This window comes from Nelusetta ayraudi, unplaced genomic scaffold (assembly GCF_046127955.1).
Source record: "Nelusetta ayraudi isolate G7.1 ecotype Tasmania unplaced genomic scaffold, CSIRO-AGI_Nayr_v1 ptg000004l, whole genome shotgun sequence".
NCBI lineage: Eukaryota > Metazoa > Chordata > Actinopteri > Tetraodontiformes > Monacanthidae > Nelusetta > Nelusetta ayraudi.
The window spans coordinates 4,953,250-4,967,039 of NW_027466054.1; the positions used below are offsets into that span (position 1 = coordinate 4,953,250).

Below are 13,790 nucleotides of genomic sequence, written 5' to 3' on the forward strand. Positions count from 1 at the left end.
TGGCATGCCAGTAAGGCAAAAAAAAAAAAAGCCATGCCTTACTGTCTTTTATGCCTTGTAAAAAATAAGTTTTTTACATCATAGGACCATTTTGTGTTAGGATTGTCCTTTCAACACAAAATATATCTTTAAAAAAAATGGACAATAAAATAGCGACAGGATGGAAAAATGTGGTGTTTTTCTTCCATTATGTTTCGGTACATGGACACAAAAACAACACAGTGATGCGTAACTAACGGGTGAAATTCAATCTTCAGGGCGAACTGCCACTTTATAAAGGAATTCTGTGTTTATGCGGTAAAAGCAAAAACAAACCCTGCACGATCAGAAAAGTTTGTTGACGCTGCGTTGGCGCTGGGAAATACTGATGCGCCGCGCTGCGATGCCTTTCGCGACTTCTCTGATAGCACGCGCACGCCGCCTCAGCAAAAGGGAGGGAAAAAAACAGCTTTGTGTCGCCGTTTGCTCGCAGCTCGTCTCACTGGAGCAGAAACTAAAAGATAAGAGTGCACCTTCGCATCGCCTGTCAGTCTGAATGTCTGACAGAGAAACAGGGGGAATAAAAGAGAAGCGTTCCAAAAATACGTTGGTGGAAATAATAAAAAGCAGGTTTCAGACTCTCTCCTCTCTTTTCTGTTTTTCTCAAGTCTCACTATTTATAGCCGCAACCGTGCGTCGCTCACCTCCTGGTTGGTCTTCTTCTCCGAGCTCAGCGCCTCCTGCAGGCAGTGCAGCTCCGCCGCGTGCCTCCTCATCACCTCCTCGATGGCCTTGCGGACCTGCTCCTTCAGCCGCTTGCGGTCCTCCTCGGCCTTCTCCACCAGCCTCTTCTTCTCCTCCTCCAGCTTCTGCTGCACGTTGGCCCGCTCCGCCTCCACCTGCTCGATGTTCTTGTCCAGCTGCGAGCGCACGCGCACCCTCTCCACCTCCAGCTCCTTCCGCAGCCGCTCCACCTCCTCCTCCTTCTCCCTCCTCAGGCTCTCCCTCATCTCGTCCCTCTGCTTCTGCAGCGCCTCCTTCTCCTCCTCCCGCTCCCGCCGTATCCTGCCGCGGTTCTTCTCCACCTGCTCCTTCTCCTGCTCCCGCTCCCGCCGCAGGGCCTCCCTCTCCTTCTCCATGTCCCTCTGCAGCTTGTCCCTCTCGTCGTCCGCATGCCTCTGGATGCGCCGCAGCTCCTCCGTCTGCGCTCGCACCATCTCCGAGCGCAGGCTGGACAGGGCCTCGGCGTGCTGGCAACATTAGGAGTGTGGGGGTGGTTTTATTTTGTGTTAGCATGTTATTGATTTTCATTGCTGAGACTTTGCGTTCATTATTATTTTTTTTACGGCAGCAGTTGGTAAAATGACATACATTGGGGCATAGGTGAGAGGAAGAGGAGGCGCACAGGGAGTGTGGGAATGGCCAATTCTGAGTTCCCAGTTCACCTCGTGTGCATTGTTAAAGTGTTAAAAGTAGGGATGCACCTATACCACTTTTTTTTTTTTTTTTACAGAATGAGTACTTGCATTTTAGTACTCCCTGATACTGATACCGAGTACCGAGTTAAATTTACTTCCCTTAACAATTTCTCAAAATGCTTTGATTCAGATTTATACACAAGGCAGCCCTGCCACTCCTTGCGCCGCACTGTGCTGAGTCCTCCAGGTGCAGCTCACCAGCCGGACGGTGCGTTCAGGGTCCTCACCTGGCGGATCTGCCGGGCGTGGTCACTGTTGCGGCCGCTGCTCTGCAGCTCCAGCTCCCTGTTCCTGCTCTGCAGGCGGTTCACCTGGCTCCTCAGCTCCTCCACCTCGGCGCACACGCACACCTCGCAGCCTCTGCGGTTCAGCAACTCCTCTGTTCACACACAACAACAGACAACCATTTTAGATTTCTAGTCTTTTTTTGTAATGCAATTTTTCAGAAGAGAAGCAATCCAAAGAACAACACTGCGACTGGTGAGACACGATACGTTGACTCTTGTTGCAGCTGTGGCCTGCTGCGGATGAATATTTAAGATGTGTCTGTTGCATCCTCGGCATATATTGAGCCAGAATAAATACAGGGGCAAATCATGAGCTCAGCTGATTTTTGTCCTTCAGGTCAAAGGACGGCACCTTCTGAATACTTTCAGCCTGTATGTCTTGAGTTATCTATGAGTTTTTCCTGTCCTGTTTCTGGTCCCTTTTGCCTGGTGACAGCTTGTGTCTTTGCGACCTTATCTCCTGAAACACCAGCAGATAAATGCAACAGCACTCTACTCTCCCACTGCAGTGATGAGCAGAGCCATCATATGATGTTTCAAAACAGACTGATTCTGTTAATCTGATATTTCAGCGCAACGATTCTTTTCCCAGTGGCCACTCGAGGTACTGCAGCCCCAAAAAACACCAAAGCCCTAAAAGGATTTTCCCCATAGACTGCAATACAAAAATAAACGCCTTTAAAACAGCTGACAGGACCACTGTGACCTGAAATGCAATTCATAGCAAATCTTTCTATTGTAGATTTTGGTCCGTACACACACTCAGCCATTGCTGTTTTTGAGTTTCTTGACATCTGCCACTTCAGCCAACCCAAGATCGATCAGTCAGGATCTTTTCCAAAACCTGCAGCCTACCCGCTCGGCTCTGCAGCTCGTCCTCCTGCAGCAGCAGCCTCTCCTTGGCCACCGCCAGCTCCTCCTCCGCCCGCTTGGCCCCGCCCTCCGCCTCCGACACGCGCTTCCGATCCAGCTCCAGCTCCTCCTCCAGGTCCTGCGGAAGAAAAGCCACTGCTCTAACTGCATATTTGACACAGATTAGGATGAGAGGGAGACAAAGAAGCGCAGGGTGGCGGAGGGAATGTGTTGAGCAGTTGAGCTGTGAGCGCGTAACGGTCCCGGGTGAAGGCCTACGTCAGCTCTCGTGCGGGTTCCTCAATGCGGATTGGCGAGGTGGTAACGATGCTGCTGCACCCAGCAACTCATTAGCAGAGAGCTGGCAACGGGAAGAGCACTCAGGGAGGGCAGCCTGTGGCTAGACGAGCAAGCCTCCCCTCACCCCCGACACACACACACACACACACACACACACACACACACACACACACACACACACACACACACACACCCTCTACTTCTTCCTTTCCCATCAGCAGCATCATTAGCTGGTGCATCAGAGACAGGAAGGAGCTGCATTTCAATTTCCCTTCCCTTTATTACAGCATCATAGCCTGAACCAAAGGATTATTGGCGAGTGTATGTGTGTGTGTGTGTGCGCGCGCGCGCATGTGTGTGTGAGTGTGTGTGTGTATGTGTGAGACCTGGATGCGCTCCTGCAGCTTGACGGTGCTCCTGGTGCTCTCCGCCAGCCTCTCCAGGTGGCCCTGGGCCTCGGCCTCGGCCCTCTTCACCCTCTCCCGCAGGGCGCTGTGCAGCCCCTTCTTCTCCTCCTCGCCCCGCTCCTCCCACCGCTGCTGCTCCTCCCTCCACTCCGCCTCCATCCTCCTCCTCATCTCCTCCTTCTCCTCGCGCAGCTCCCTCACCCTCTGCTCCCAGCGCTCCCGCTCCTCCCGCGCCGCCCGCCGGGCCTCGCCCTCAGCCCGCTCCCTCTCGCCCCTCAGCTCCTCCGTCTCCTCCAGCAGGGCGGCCACCCTGGTCTCCAGCTCCTCCCTCCACCTCCCCTCGCCCTCCGCCGCCTTCCTGCGCTCCTCGTCCTCGCCGCGCCGCTGCTCCTCCCTCTGTTGGCGCTCGTCGTCGACGGCCTTCTGCAGCTCCTCAAACTTGGCGCTCAGCCCCTGAACCTGCTCGCCGGCCTTCTGCAGCTCCACACTCAGCTGCTGGTTCTCCTCCTGGGCGTCGCTCAGATGGACCTTGGCCTCCTCCAGCTCCTCCTCCGCCGCCTGCAGCTTCTCCTTGAACTCTTTCCGCAGCTCGGCCTCCGTCTCGCGCTCCCTCTCCTCCGCCTGGAGCCGGAAGACTTCGAAGTCGGCCTGCACCTGGGGGCGGGGCCAGGTCATGTGACAACGCGTTTATTCACCAGAGGGAGAGCGCATTTGTTCTTTTTTAGAGCTTCTCTGAACGCTCAACATCCTCTTACTGTGACTGTGTTTTTACAGTTTCCTTTATATATAACACAACTCTTAACTTAAAGTTTTCAACATTAAATGTCTAGTGTGTAATATTTGGCCTGATATGCGATTTTTATATTGCTAAAAAGTTAATGTACTGCCCACATATCCATTAATAAAAGTGTACACTTGCATTCATTTGTTTTTTTCAACCCTTAGAATGGTTCTCATTCACATAGAATATATCTTTTAAGGCCGACTGGTTGCTTCCATTTCAACCATTTGGCAACATTGTTTGGACAAAAAGATTTTTTCAAAAAATATTGTATTGTTTTTGAGAAATAATTTTTTAATTATTAAAATCTGGTGGATGACAGAACATTGTTGCCAGTTTTTGAGACTGAGCAACTTGCTGTTCATCCTGAAATTATAAAGCTTCATTCAGCTTTTTAAAACACAATGTGCAATAATTAAGTTCTACTAATTTACTGACCATAGACTGTAATCACAGAAAATACAAGTTGTAATACAATTAAAGCATTATATTTTTTTAGAATAAGTAAATAAAAAAACTGAGAAATAAAATCTATATATATAGTTTCGTAACAATATAGAGTATAAAGTCAAACCAGACATGTAGCAACAGATTTCAAAATAAACCTTTAAAGCTTCAAGATAATATAAATGTTTCATCTGACAGCAGCAACAGTTTACTGTGCATACGCATCACGAGGAGGCCCGTTTTTCATTGGCGTGGGAGACTAATTACGGTGCAGATTGTGCTGATCAGGCTGTGTCTGAGGTGACATGCTATCTGGAGGTCGACTGTTGTCAGGCCACACCAGGGGCAGGTTTGATTTACTGCCCCCGCTGGGAGTTTACACATTCAATCATGGTGATACAATGCGCCCTTGAATGAGGTCAGAATAATCTCATGATCAGCACCGTAACTGCGCCCACACGCGTACACACATACTCACACACACACACACACACATACTCACACACACACACACACGCTCGCAGACCTGGGCTCCAACTCTATGCTGCTCGTCCAACGACTCCTGCAACTCGAGGAGGCGTGTCCTCAGCGCAGACCCCTCCCCTTCATGACACGTCTCCATCAGGATGCGGTGCAGCTCCTCGTGGTGGGCGTGGCTCAAGGCCTGCAGAGCCGCCTCCTGCTCCTCGTTCCTCATGTTGAGGGAATAAATCACCTGCAAGGCGGTCACACAGTGTCGGGGTTTTAACGGCCGCTCACATTTCTGTGTCACTTCTGAACCATAGTTATGCATGCGGTGGGGAAGAAAAGGGATTGGAAACAGGTTGGACTGGGTAGATATACCAGTGGATTAATGAGTAACTTTTCAGTGGAATGGTAATGTGGCACATTTTCCAGAGGACCTCATCTCACTACCAATATCACTTGAGCTCGTTCCCCCAGTCTGAAAACGGGACATTGTTAGAGGGGAGGATGAACATGTGAAACCAGATTCGGTGCAACAATAGAGACAAACAACAAATTCTAAAGCTTTTTTGATGAGCGTGATTCCAGACGAGGCTTTAATGAATTCAACACGTTTTGAGACACTAGTGGTAGGTGTCAATGGTCATGGCTGTTATTTCATGTTTGTCCGCTACTGACGCAAGATAATGACATTGAACGTAGGTAATAGGACTGAAAACAGCACCATAGTAATAGCAAGCAGTAATGCCGTTTTTGTTTTTTTTTCACTTTTTCTTTTTACCTCAAGTGCTTTCTTGGGCTGGACGTGTTTCGCGTGAATAGTCACATGACCTCAAAAAAGTTCCTTCATGTAATCATCCATCCATCTATTCATCCATCTTCTTTATCTCCTACCTCCTGCACTCAGGGTTGCAGAGGTCTGTTGGAGTCTATAACAGGTGCTTCATGTCATCACTTGAAGCAGAAACCGCCAAATTTTCAGGGTTTTTAGCTGACATTGACATCTATCAGCTTTGCAGACTGCCAAATAGATTTTCTTTCTCTTTCTCTTTTCACCCGAAAACCTCCAAACTGACCTTGGAGCCACATTCCCATCGCCAACATCCTGCTTGAAAAACAGAAAACTATTTCTCTTTTAACTCAACCTGGACCGTCACATCGTGAAAAGCGGCCCACGTGAGGAGGCGTTAAGTAGCAAAAGATTTGGAGGTGGCGTCTCTCAGCGACGGTGTGCATTAAGCAGCGGGGCGGACGTTAAGTCGCGGTAAGAACCAAACATAAAAACCCGAAGTAGAACATTAGCGCTGACAAAACGACGCACGCGCGCGTTGACTGTCGACGAAACCCCTTGACTTATTGCGGTGATTCTCCTGTAAGGCTTGCGTGGCTCCTGTGGCCCATCCCTTCCCCCGATATAGACGCTGACTTCCAGCTGAAATATGGCCCATTTCACCAAACTCACTCGCACACTCTTCACGTTACCACCGACTCTGCGGTGCCGTCATCGGCTCCTATGCAGACCCAGATGTCTCACTTATCAGCTTGCACAGGATTGCGGGTTTGTGTGTGTGTGTGTGTGTGTGTGTGTGTGTGTGTATGTGTGCATGAGTGCGTGCTGGGGGGCACATAGGCTCATATTTTACCCAGACGCCGCACTGTCTGCAGCACACAGCTGGCACGACCCTACCGGACATTCCCCTTAATGCTCTGTGTGTGTGTGTGTGTGTGTGTGCGTGCTTGTGCGTGTGCATGTGTGCGTGTCTATGTCACCACCTCTCCATTTCGCACACCCCTACAAAGTCTATGCCGCACGTGTTAATCTGTCGCAATCCGTGCCGGATATCCGTGATGGATGGGGCTTCTTCCCAGATCATTATCACAGATCCATCAGTCTCTCCTGCAGGGCCACAATGTGGACCGAACGCAACGCTTGTTACTCACTCAGGTCAGGAAGCATGAACTTTGGCTCACGGACTGTAACTCGTGACTCAGATGAAGAAGAGGGCACTCAGAATTGAGGGCAGGCTCACACGTGTGTGTGTGTGTGTGTGTGTGTGTGTGTGTGTGTGTGTGTGTGTGTGTGTGTGTGTGTGTGCGCACACTGCTCTGGGTCTGCTCCCATTGGCTGGTTTGGAAGAGAAAGCATGCCTGGAAACAGCAAGATGTTTGAGTTGAGAGTAAATTTTGCTGCATTGAATCCATTTTAACGTAGGGCTAGCCGATTTTTGACAAAAATAAAATCCCAACTCAAATTTTTATTTTTATTTTTATTTTTTGGTAAAGCTACAAAAGACAATGGAATGAATTGTTTAAAAAATATTTCATCTTTATTTTTAAAGAAAAATAGCAAAGAAATGTCCCTACTGGGAATAGTACTACAGTAAAGTACTATAGTAAAGATACTGTAAACAAAGATGAAGTTCTGAGTAATTTCGGAATAAAGTGAAAACTTAAGAACCAAACACAAATGAATCCCCCTGTGGATAAAGTGACAACCTCAACTGTCTTTCACCAAACATTACTTTAAAAATGAACGTTTTTCTATCATCTTGAACAATGATGAATGAATAAAGGGCAAAACTTTCACTTTTTGGAAAATAAATAAGGCGCACAACCCAGAAGCATGTGAGAGGAAAATCCTTTAAGATTTCCCTTTTTCTTTTTTTTTTTTTTAACATTGTCTTCACTAATAAATCTGATTTCAATTTAAAATCGATTTAAAAGTCCTATTCGAACGTCACGCTGAAGTGAACAAATGTGAACCACTGAACGTGATTCTAAATCCTCATGGCCAAGATCACAAGGGGCTCGAGCAAAACAGTTGGCCAGAAGACTGAGACATTAGCACGAGGTCTGGAGGCTTTGCCGGCTCTGTGAGGCAAATGAGGCTGTGGTCTCTGACCATAATTTAAAGCCCCCGCCAATCCCACAACTGAGTCACAAACTCGTGTCTCTTTCTCCCTTTTGACAAAGCGTCACAACTTGGCTGCTGAATTTTCCCTCTGCGTCGCCACACAAGCATGGCTGAGGTCGGTCACAGATATTGGGTAATAAGGTCTGGTGCTGTGCCAGCTCTTCCCAAAGGGGACTGGATGGAGCCCGGGTCACGGCAGGCTGTCCAGGCCAGTCAAGAGCATCACTCTGAAAATCATCTTACAATTTTTTTTCCTCTGATACACTCTCCAAATAATGATCAGAGAAAGACTTCATTGAAGTGCTTTAAAATGATTTCTTACATGTTGGAGACACATTCTTGGAAGCAATATCTGCACTTTCTCCTGATGGTAAATGGTTAAAAAAAAAAAAAAAATCTTCTTTTTCCATTATTTGATAACCATGGGGATTTTGGGAGAAATCATTTTCTCCACTGAATATGTTTTTAACGCACTCTTATTTTTTAACATGCACAGTTGGTAACGAGACTACACAGCATTAGGATAACACGATGTTTGCAAATACAAATACTGCCAGTGTCTTAAGTAATGTAGATACCATCCACATGGCTTTAGTGGAAGAAACCCACTCAATACACCTCAATAACCCACCTGATTTGCTGACAGCAAGCTTGGTGCCATGACAATATTCTGCAGTTTCTTCATTGCATGCCCAGAGGACATTTTAGTGCCCTCTGAAAACTGCTTCCTTTCCTTCAATCATTTCATCGTCTCACTCCATGGGAGTCAGTTGACACCCGTGGAGATGCTGGTGGCAGACATGTAGGGCACCTCTCTGCCATCACATCTCCTACATGTTTATGCTCTGGCTTCACATACAAGGCCCTTTTGTGTCACCAGCTATTATCTCTCGGCGGTCACCCAGCCTGGTCTATGTATAGTTGCCAACCAGGGCTACTGTCAATCGCCGGCTGCTCACTGTGCATCGCTGACCACTGCTGGAGGAGACTGAGCAGAGCGGATTACAGTCTGCTGCTCACGACACATTCGGGGTGTTTCCATCAATACCATGATTGGCCAGGCACTGATCTCACTGGGGACAAAACACAAGCCCTACATTGAATGCAAGGTGTCAGATACTGTTGTTCGGTAGCGTATTGCTGCCATACTAAAAAAAAAAAAAGGGGTGGGGGGGACTCTGTATCTTGTCATTAAGATCATTTTCCTGTTTTTACATGAAATTATCACATCATTTCGCAATAGAGAAAGACTTGTGAAAGTTTTGCGCTTTTACTATCATTTTTATGTTATTTAATGACATTGAATCGAAAGGCACTGTACTTGAACGTCTTTTCATGCATCTCCAACTAAACTGAGCTCAAGCTCAAAATAGGGATTCGCCAATGTCCGTACTGATGTCATTGATGGTGTTCAATAATTTTAGGATCTCACCATGTCTCAAACCAACCGTAAAGTCCAGTTTAATCGAACTGTGCAAACGAGCCATAGTGCCTTGCTTATGCCTCGTTTCATTTTCATGAAATACCATGAATGTTATCGAGCAAAAACATGAAACTTTTCACGTATCACGTGATACTACTGAGACTTTCATTATCACAAAATGACGTGAAATTATCTTGTAAAAATGAGAAAATGATCACGTAAAAACGTGAAACTTTCACTTACTTAGGTGACACTGAGCCCTTTTTTTTTCTTTTTAGTATGGCAGCCATACGCTTCCGTACTGTTGCACAAACCCAGAACACGTAACTTTAAACTTGATTTAACAACAAAAGTGTTCCAGTGCAGCAGATGTCAGAAGATTTATCAACATCTCCTGGTGCAGCACTGGCTGTAGCCGTCTACCACTTGAATTACCAGGCGCAGGCATGTGAAGCTGTCAAAATGATAAAACGTGACGGCACAATTCATTTTTGCCTGTAAATTCCCCGAACTTAGCGCGGCAGCTGGGCAAGACAGGCGGCCGAGGCCCACGACTGTAAATCCTCGCTCTTGATCCCTAATATTGATCCCGGCGGTCGATGATGTTATTCATGTAGCCTTGCCGTCCAAGTGTCCGTGCTTATTGACAATAACTTCATAGTCAGCAAAGCATGAAATTAATATTCTGTCTACTGCGAGGGGGGTTTGGGAGTGGGGGGGCAAGAGGAGGCTGTTGAAACAGGAGTGAGATGTGGAGTGAATGCTCCGTGCACAGAGGAGAGGTTAGGCAAAGAGACAGGCAGGGGAGCGCGCACACTGCTTTGCTTCGCATCAGCCCGACTTTCTCACACACACACACACACACACACACACACACACACACACACACACACACACACACACACACACACACGCACACGCACGCACGCAGGCACACTTCCACACGTATCAAAGAGTTTGTCGGACTACAAAGCGGGAAACAGTGTGACAGTGTAAGCAAGATAGGGACAGGAAATCGCATCGACCGAATTAGAGCTGCCAATCAAATGGGTGGTGGCGGTGGTGGTCGGGAAACGCATGCACGTATACGTGCACGCACTGACACACTGCCGCTCATCTGACGCATTAAAGACCACTCTCCTCTCCCGCTGGCCATGAGGGTGTGTGTGTGTGCGTGTGTTACGCATGAGCTTTTTGTGAACATTCTCAACAGCTGGCCCGGCCTGCTCGCGCTCCGCTCTCATTGGCCGGCCCTGCCGTGTAAACACACTCGGACGCGGACTACTGGTTTATATTAAGCAACACCCATTCAACCGGGGCAGAGTGCTCACAGTTGTGTTGGTGGTGGTGGTGGTGGGGGGTGGCTGAGGTGTAAGTCAAGCATGAGCACAGATGGGTGAGCGGAGGAGTGATGACCAGTGTGCTGTTAAAAGTTGAGCCAAATGACATTGAAGTGCATATAAAGATTTGGCTTTTGTTGGATAAAAGCCACTCACACTGAAGGTATTTCTAAATTAGTTGTTTGCTGGCAGGAGAGTCAATTCAAACAGGAGGGCGTGAGTGAAAATGCATGTGTGTGTGTGTGTGTGTGTGTCTGTGTGTGTGTGTGTGTGTGTGTGTGTGCGTGTGGAAGTCTCCGTGCCCCCAGGCAGCAGGGGCTTATCAAATATAAGGTTTCACAACTTGACCCATATGCCACTTCCTCTGCACTATTTCTGCCTGGGAAACGTTCATATTAAACCATGCGTTACATGAGCAGCATCCCAAAGCTCGGCTGAGTGCCACGCCAGATGAGAATCTTAAATTTCATTCGTGCTTTGGGTGCTCGCTGCCCCGTCGCTGGCCGTGTAAAGCCGGGGCGGGCAGGGCCGTGCATAAAGTTGCAAAGGAGGGCCGAAGGGGGTTGGGGGGGGCGGTGGGGGGGGTTGTGCAGAAACAAGGTCGAGCTTCTTTTATATTTGGATGAGAGGGCCGAGGGACAGAGAGAGAGAGAGAGAGAGAGAAGCACAGCCGGGCCGGACTGGCAAATTTCCCTAACAAGCGCAAGCACGAGTGCTGACCCCTCATCTGTGTCATCTTTGTTTGTTTGAGTGTGTACGTGTGTGTGTGTGTGTGTGTGTGTGTGTGTGTGTGTGTGTGTGTGTGTGTGTGTGGAGCCAACTCTTTGAACTGAGACACAAATAGGACTGTAGCAGTGATGGCACTGCACGCACACACACACACACACACACATACACACACACACACACACACACACACACACACACACACAGAGGTGAAGCCATGAAGGAGAAGAACTGCACAGTCATCACTTGTCATACCTCAACTATCTGTGGGTCATGCCCTGCCTCCGTAAGCATTGCTGTGCACCTGACAGAGACGGAGAATCCCCCTATAGCAATGCTTACTGTTTGAAAAGTAATGGAGCCGCTGCTGCTGCCGCTGCTGCATCTGCTGCTGCTGCTGTCAAGCATCCCCGCCTGCACATTGATAAGTAGGCATGCAACACAGCCGATATGCACGGCTTGATATACCGTTGCTCCCTCAGGCGTATTTACAGTCTTGACGGGAGAGTGACTAATCGTTCAATTGAATTTTGTTTTGAATGTTGATGTGCCCAGCTCACTCTGTGAGAGATTGATTGAGTGATTGACTGACTGATTGATTAAATGAATGATTGTATGACTGATCGCTGCTTTTGGTTTCAGGCTGCTGTTGGAAGTCAGGCTGGCTAGATTCTGGTCAGACAAAAGGATATCCTCACTGTGCTGTGGCATAGCTATAGGTCTCTCTCTCTCTCTCTCTCTCTCTCTCTCTCTCTCTCTCTCTCTCTCTCTCTCTCACACACACACACACACACACACACACACACACACACACACACACACACACACCGTTTAATTTTGAAAATGAAGCCATCTCATCTGTGCATGCGTGACAAAGGAGATCCATCAAACAACTGATCATCTCATCTATTGACGTTAGATTTGGCTGTGTGTCAGAGAGAGAGAGAGAGAGAGAGAGAGAGAGATCTGCAGCCAACACACACACACACACACACACACACACACACACACACACACACACACACACACACACACACACACACACACAGCGCTGCCCAGCGATTTGGTGTGTTAGTCACGAAGACGGATGAAGCCTGAGCCAAGTTTTCCAAATTCTCATTCAGAGAGATGACACCGACCTCTGCAGAGAGTGGAACATGTTGCCACGACGGACAGTCTGTGTGCGGAGCCTGAAACGGCTACGGCTACAGCATTTCCTGCACCCTTCGGTTCCATTATTAATGTTACCACATTTGCATCCAAGCCCTTTTCTTTGCCGGGCATTTGTGTTGCTGCTGACTGTGCATCAGCCATTATCGCAACAGGATCAGCAGCAGCAGCTCGCCCTCTCACTGTGTCGTTATGTTCTCTATGTGGGTGTCTCTGTATATATATGTGAGTGTGGTGGGGTAGGGAAGAAAAAAAAAAGGGGGGGGGGGGGGGGCAGCCATCATCAAACCATCCCATCAACCCTGACAGCCGGTCTGCGGTTCCCCGGCGGGGCGGCTCTTACCTTGGTGAGCTGCGCGATCTTCTTGCACATCTTGCTGTGCATCTGGTCGTCGTACAGCTCCTGCTCGATGCCGCTCAACTCTGCCGCAGTCCCGTTGACGGCCGAGCCCGGCCCGGGGGGCTGTGCAGCCTTACCGGCGCCCGAAGCCATGGTGAGCGGCCCCTCTAGCCCGGGGTAGGGTGAGAGGTGTGATGGGTGGTGGGTGGGGGTACAGCCGACTCCCCCCACCACAGATCGGAGGAGGTCCAGCCGAGAAATGAACCCGTGGAGCGACACCGAATCCCACCGAGGGAGGGAGAAAACAAAAAACAAAAAAACAAGGTGTCAACTTTTCACTCGTGCATTCCCTCCCCGGCTCGGCGGTGTCCCTCCGGCGATCGGCAGCGGTTCTCCGGGGAACATTGGGTGAGTGATCGGCGGGGCTCCGCTCCTCTGCCGGCTCCCCTCCTCCTCGTCGTCTTCTTCTGCTGCTGCTTCGCCGCCGCTGGCCGCCCGGTGATCGCCGAGGTCGCACACGGGAAGTCCATCGGGGACTGACCGAGCCGAGCCTGCCTTAATTTCTTCCACGGATACGTCTTATTCCGACGGCGAGGGGGGGAGGAAGAGAAGGAGGAGAGAGAGGGGGAGGAGGAGGAGGAGGAGGAGGAGAAGAAGAAGAACGACGCTGCTCGAGCATTACGCGCACGCTCCGACCACCTGTCTCGCGGCAGGCCGGGGTGGAGAGGGGCGTGTGTATCCTATGGAACATAACAGCTCGTGAGAGAGAGAGGGAGAGAGAGAGAGAGAGAGAGAGAGAGAGAGAGAGAGAGAGAGAGAGAGAGAGAGAGAGAGAGAGAGAGAGAGAGAGAGAGAGAGGCGCACTGCTGCAGTGGCGCCCC

At 49.2% G+C, this 13,790-nt stretch overlaps 1 protein-coding gene across 2 annotated transcripts in view; it reads right to left on the reverse strand.

The window, feature by feature from the left end:
* Positions 1 to 13,767, reverse strand: part of fam184b (family with sequence similarity 184 member B) — a 24,836-nt gene extending 11,069 nt beyond the window's left edge. For both annotated transcript variants that reach the window (XM_076045642.1, XM_076045635.1), the window contains exons 1-6: positions 12,913 to 13,767; positions 5,058 to 5,246; positions 3,283 to 3,957; positions 2,600 to 2,735; positions 1,685 to 1,836; positions 684 to 1,229 (exon numbers count right to left, since the gene is read on the reverse strand). In XM_076045642.1, the coding sequence (XP_075901757.1) occupies positions 684 to 1,229; positions 1,685 to 1,836; positions 2,600 to 2,735; positions 3,283 to 3,957; positions 5,058 to 5,246; positions 12,913 to 13,062 (1,848 nt within the window). In that variant the 5' untranslated portion in view covers positions 13,063 to 13,767. The remainder of the gene's footprint in view (positions 1 to 683; positions 1,230 to 1,684; positions 1,837 to 2,599; positions 2,736 to 3,282; positions 3,958 to 5,057; positions 5,247 to 12,912) is intronic.
* Positions 13,768 to 13,790: the final 23 nt, after the last annotated feature.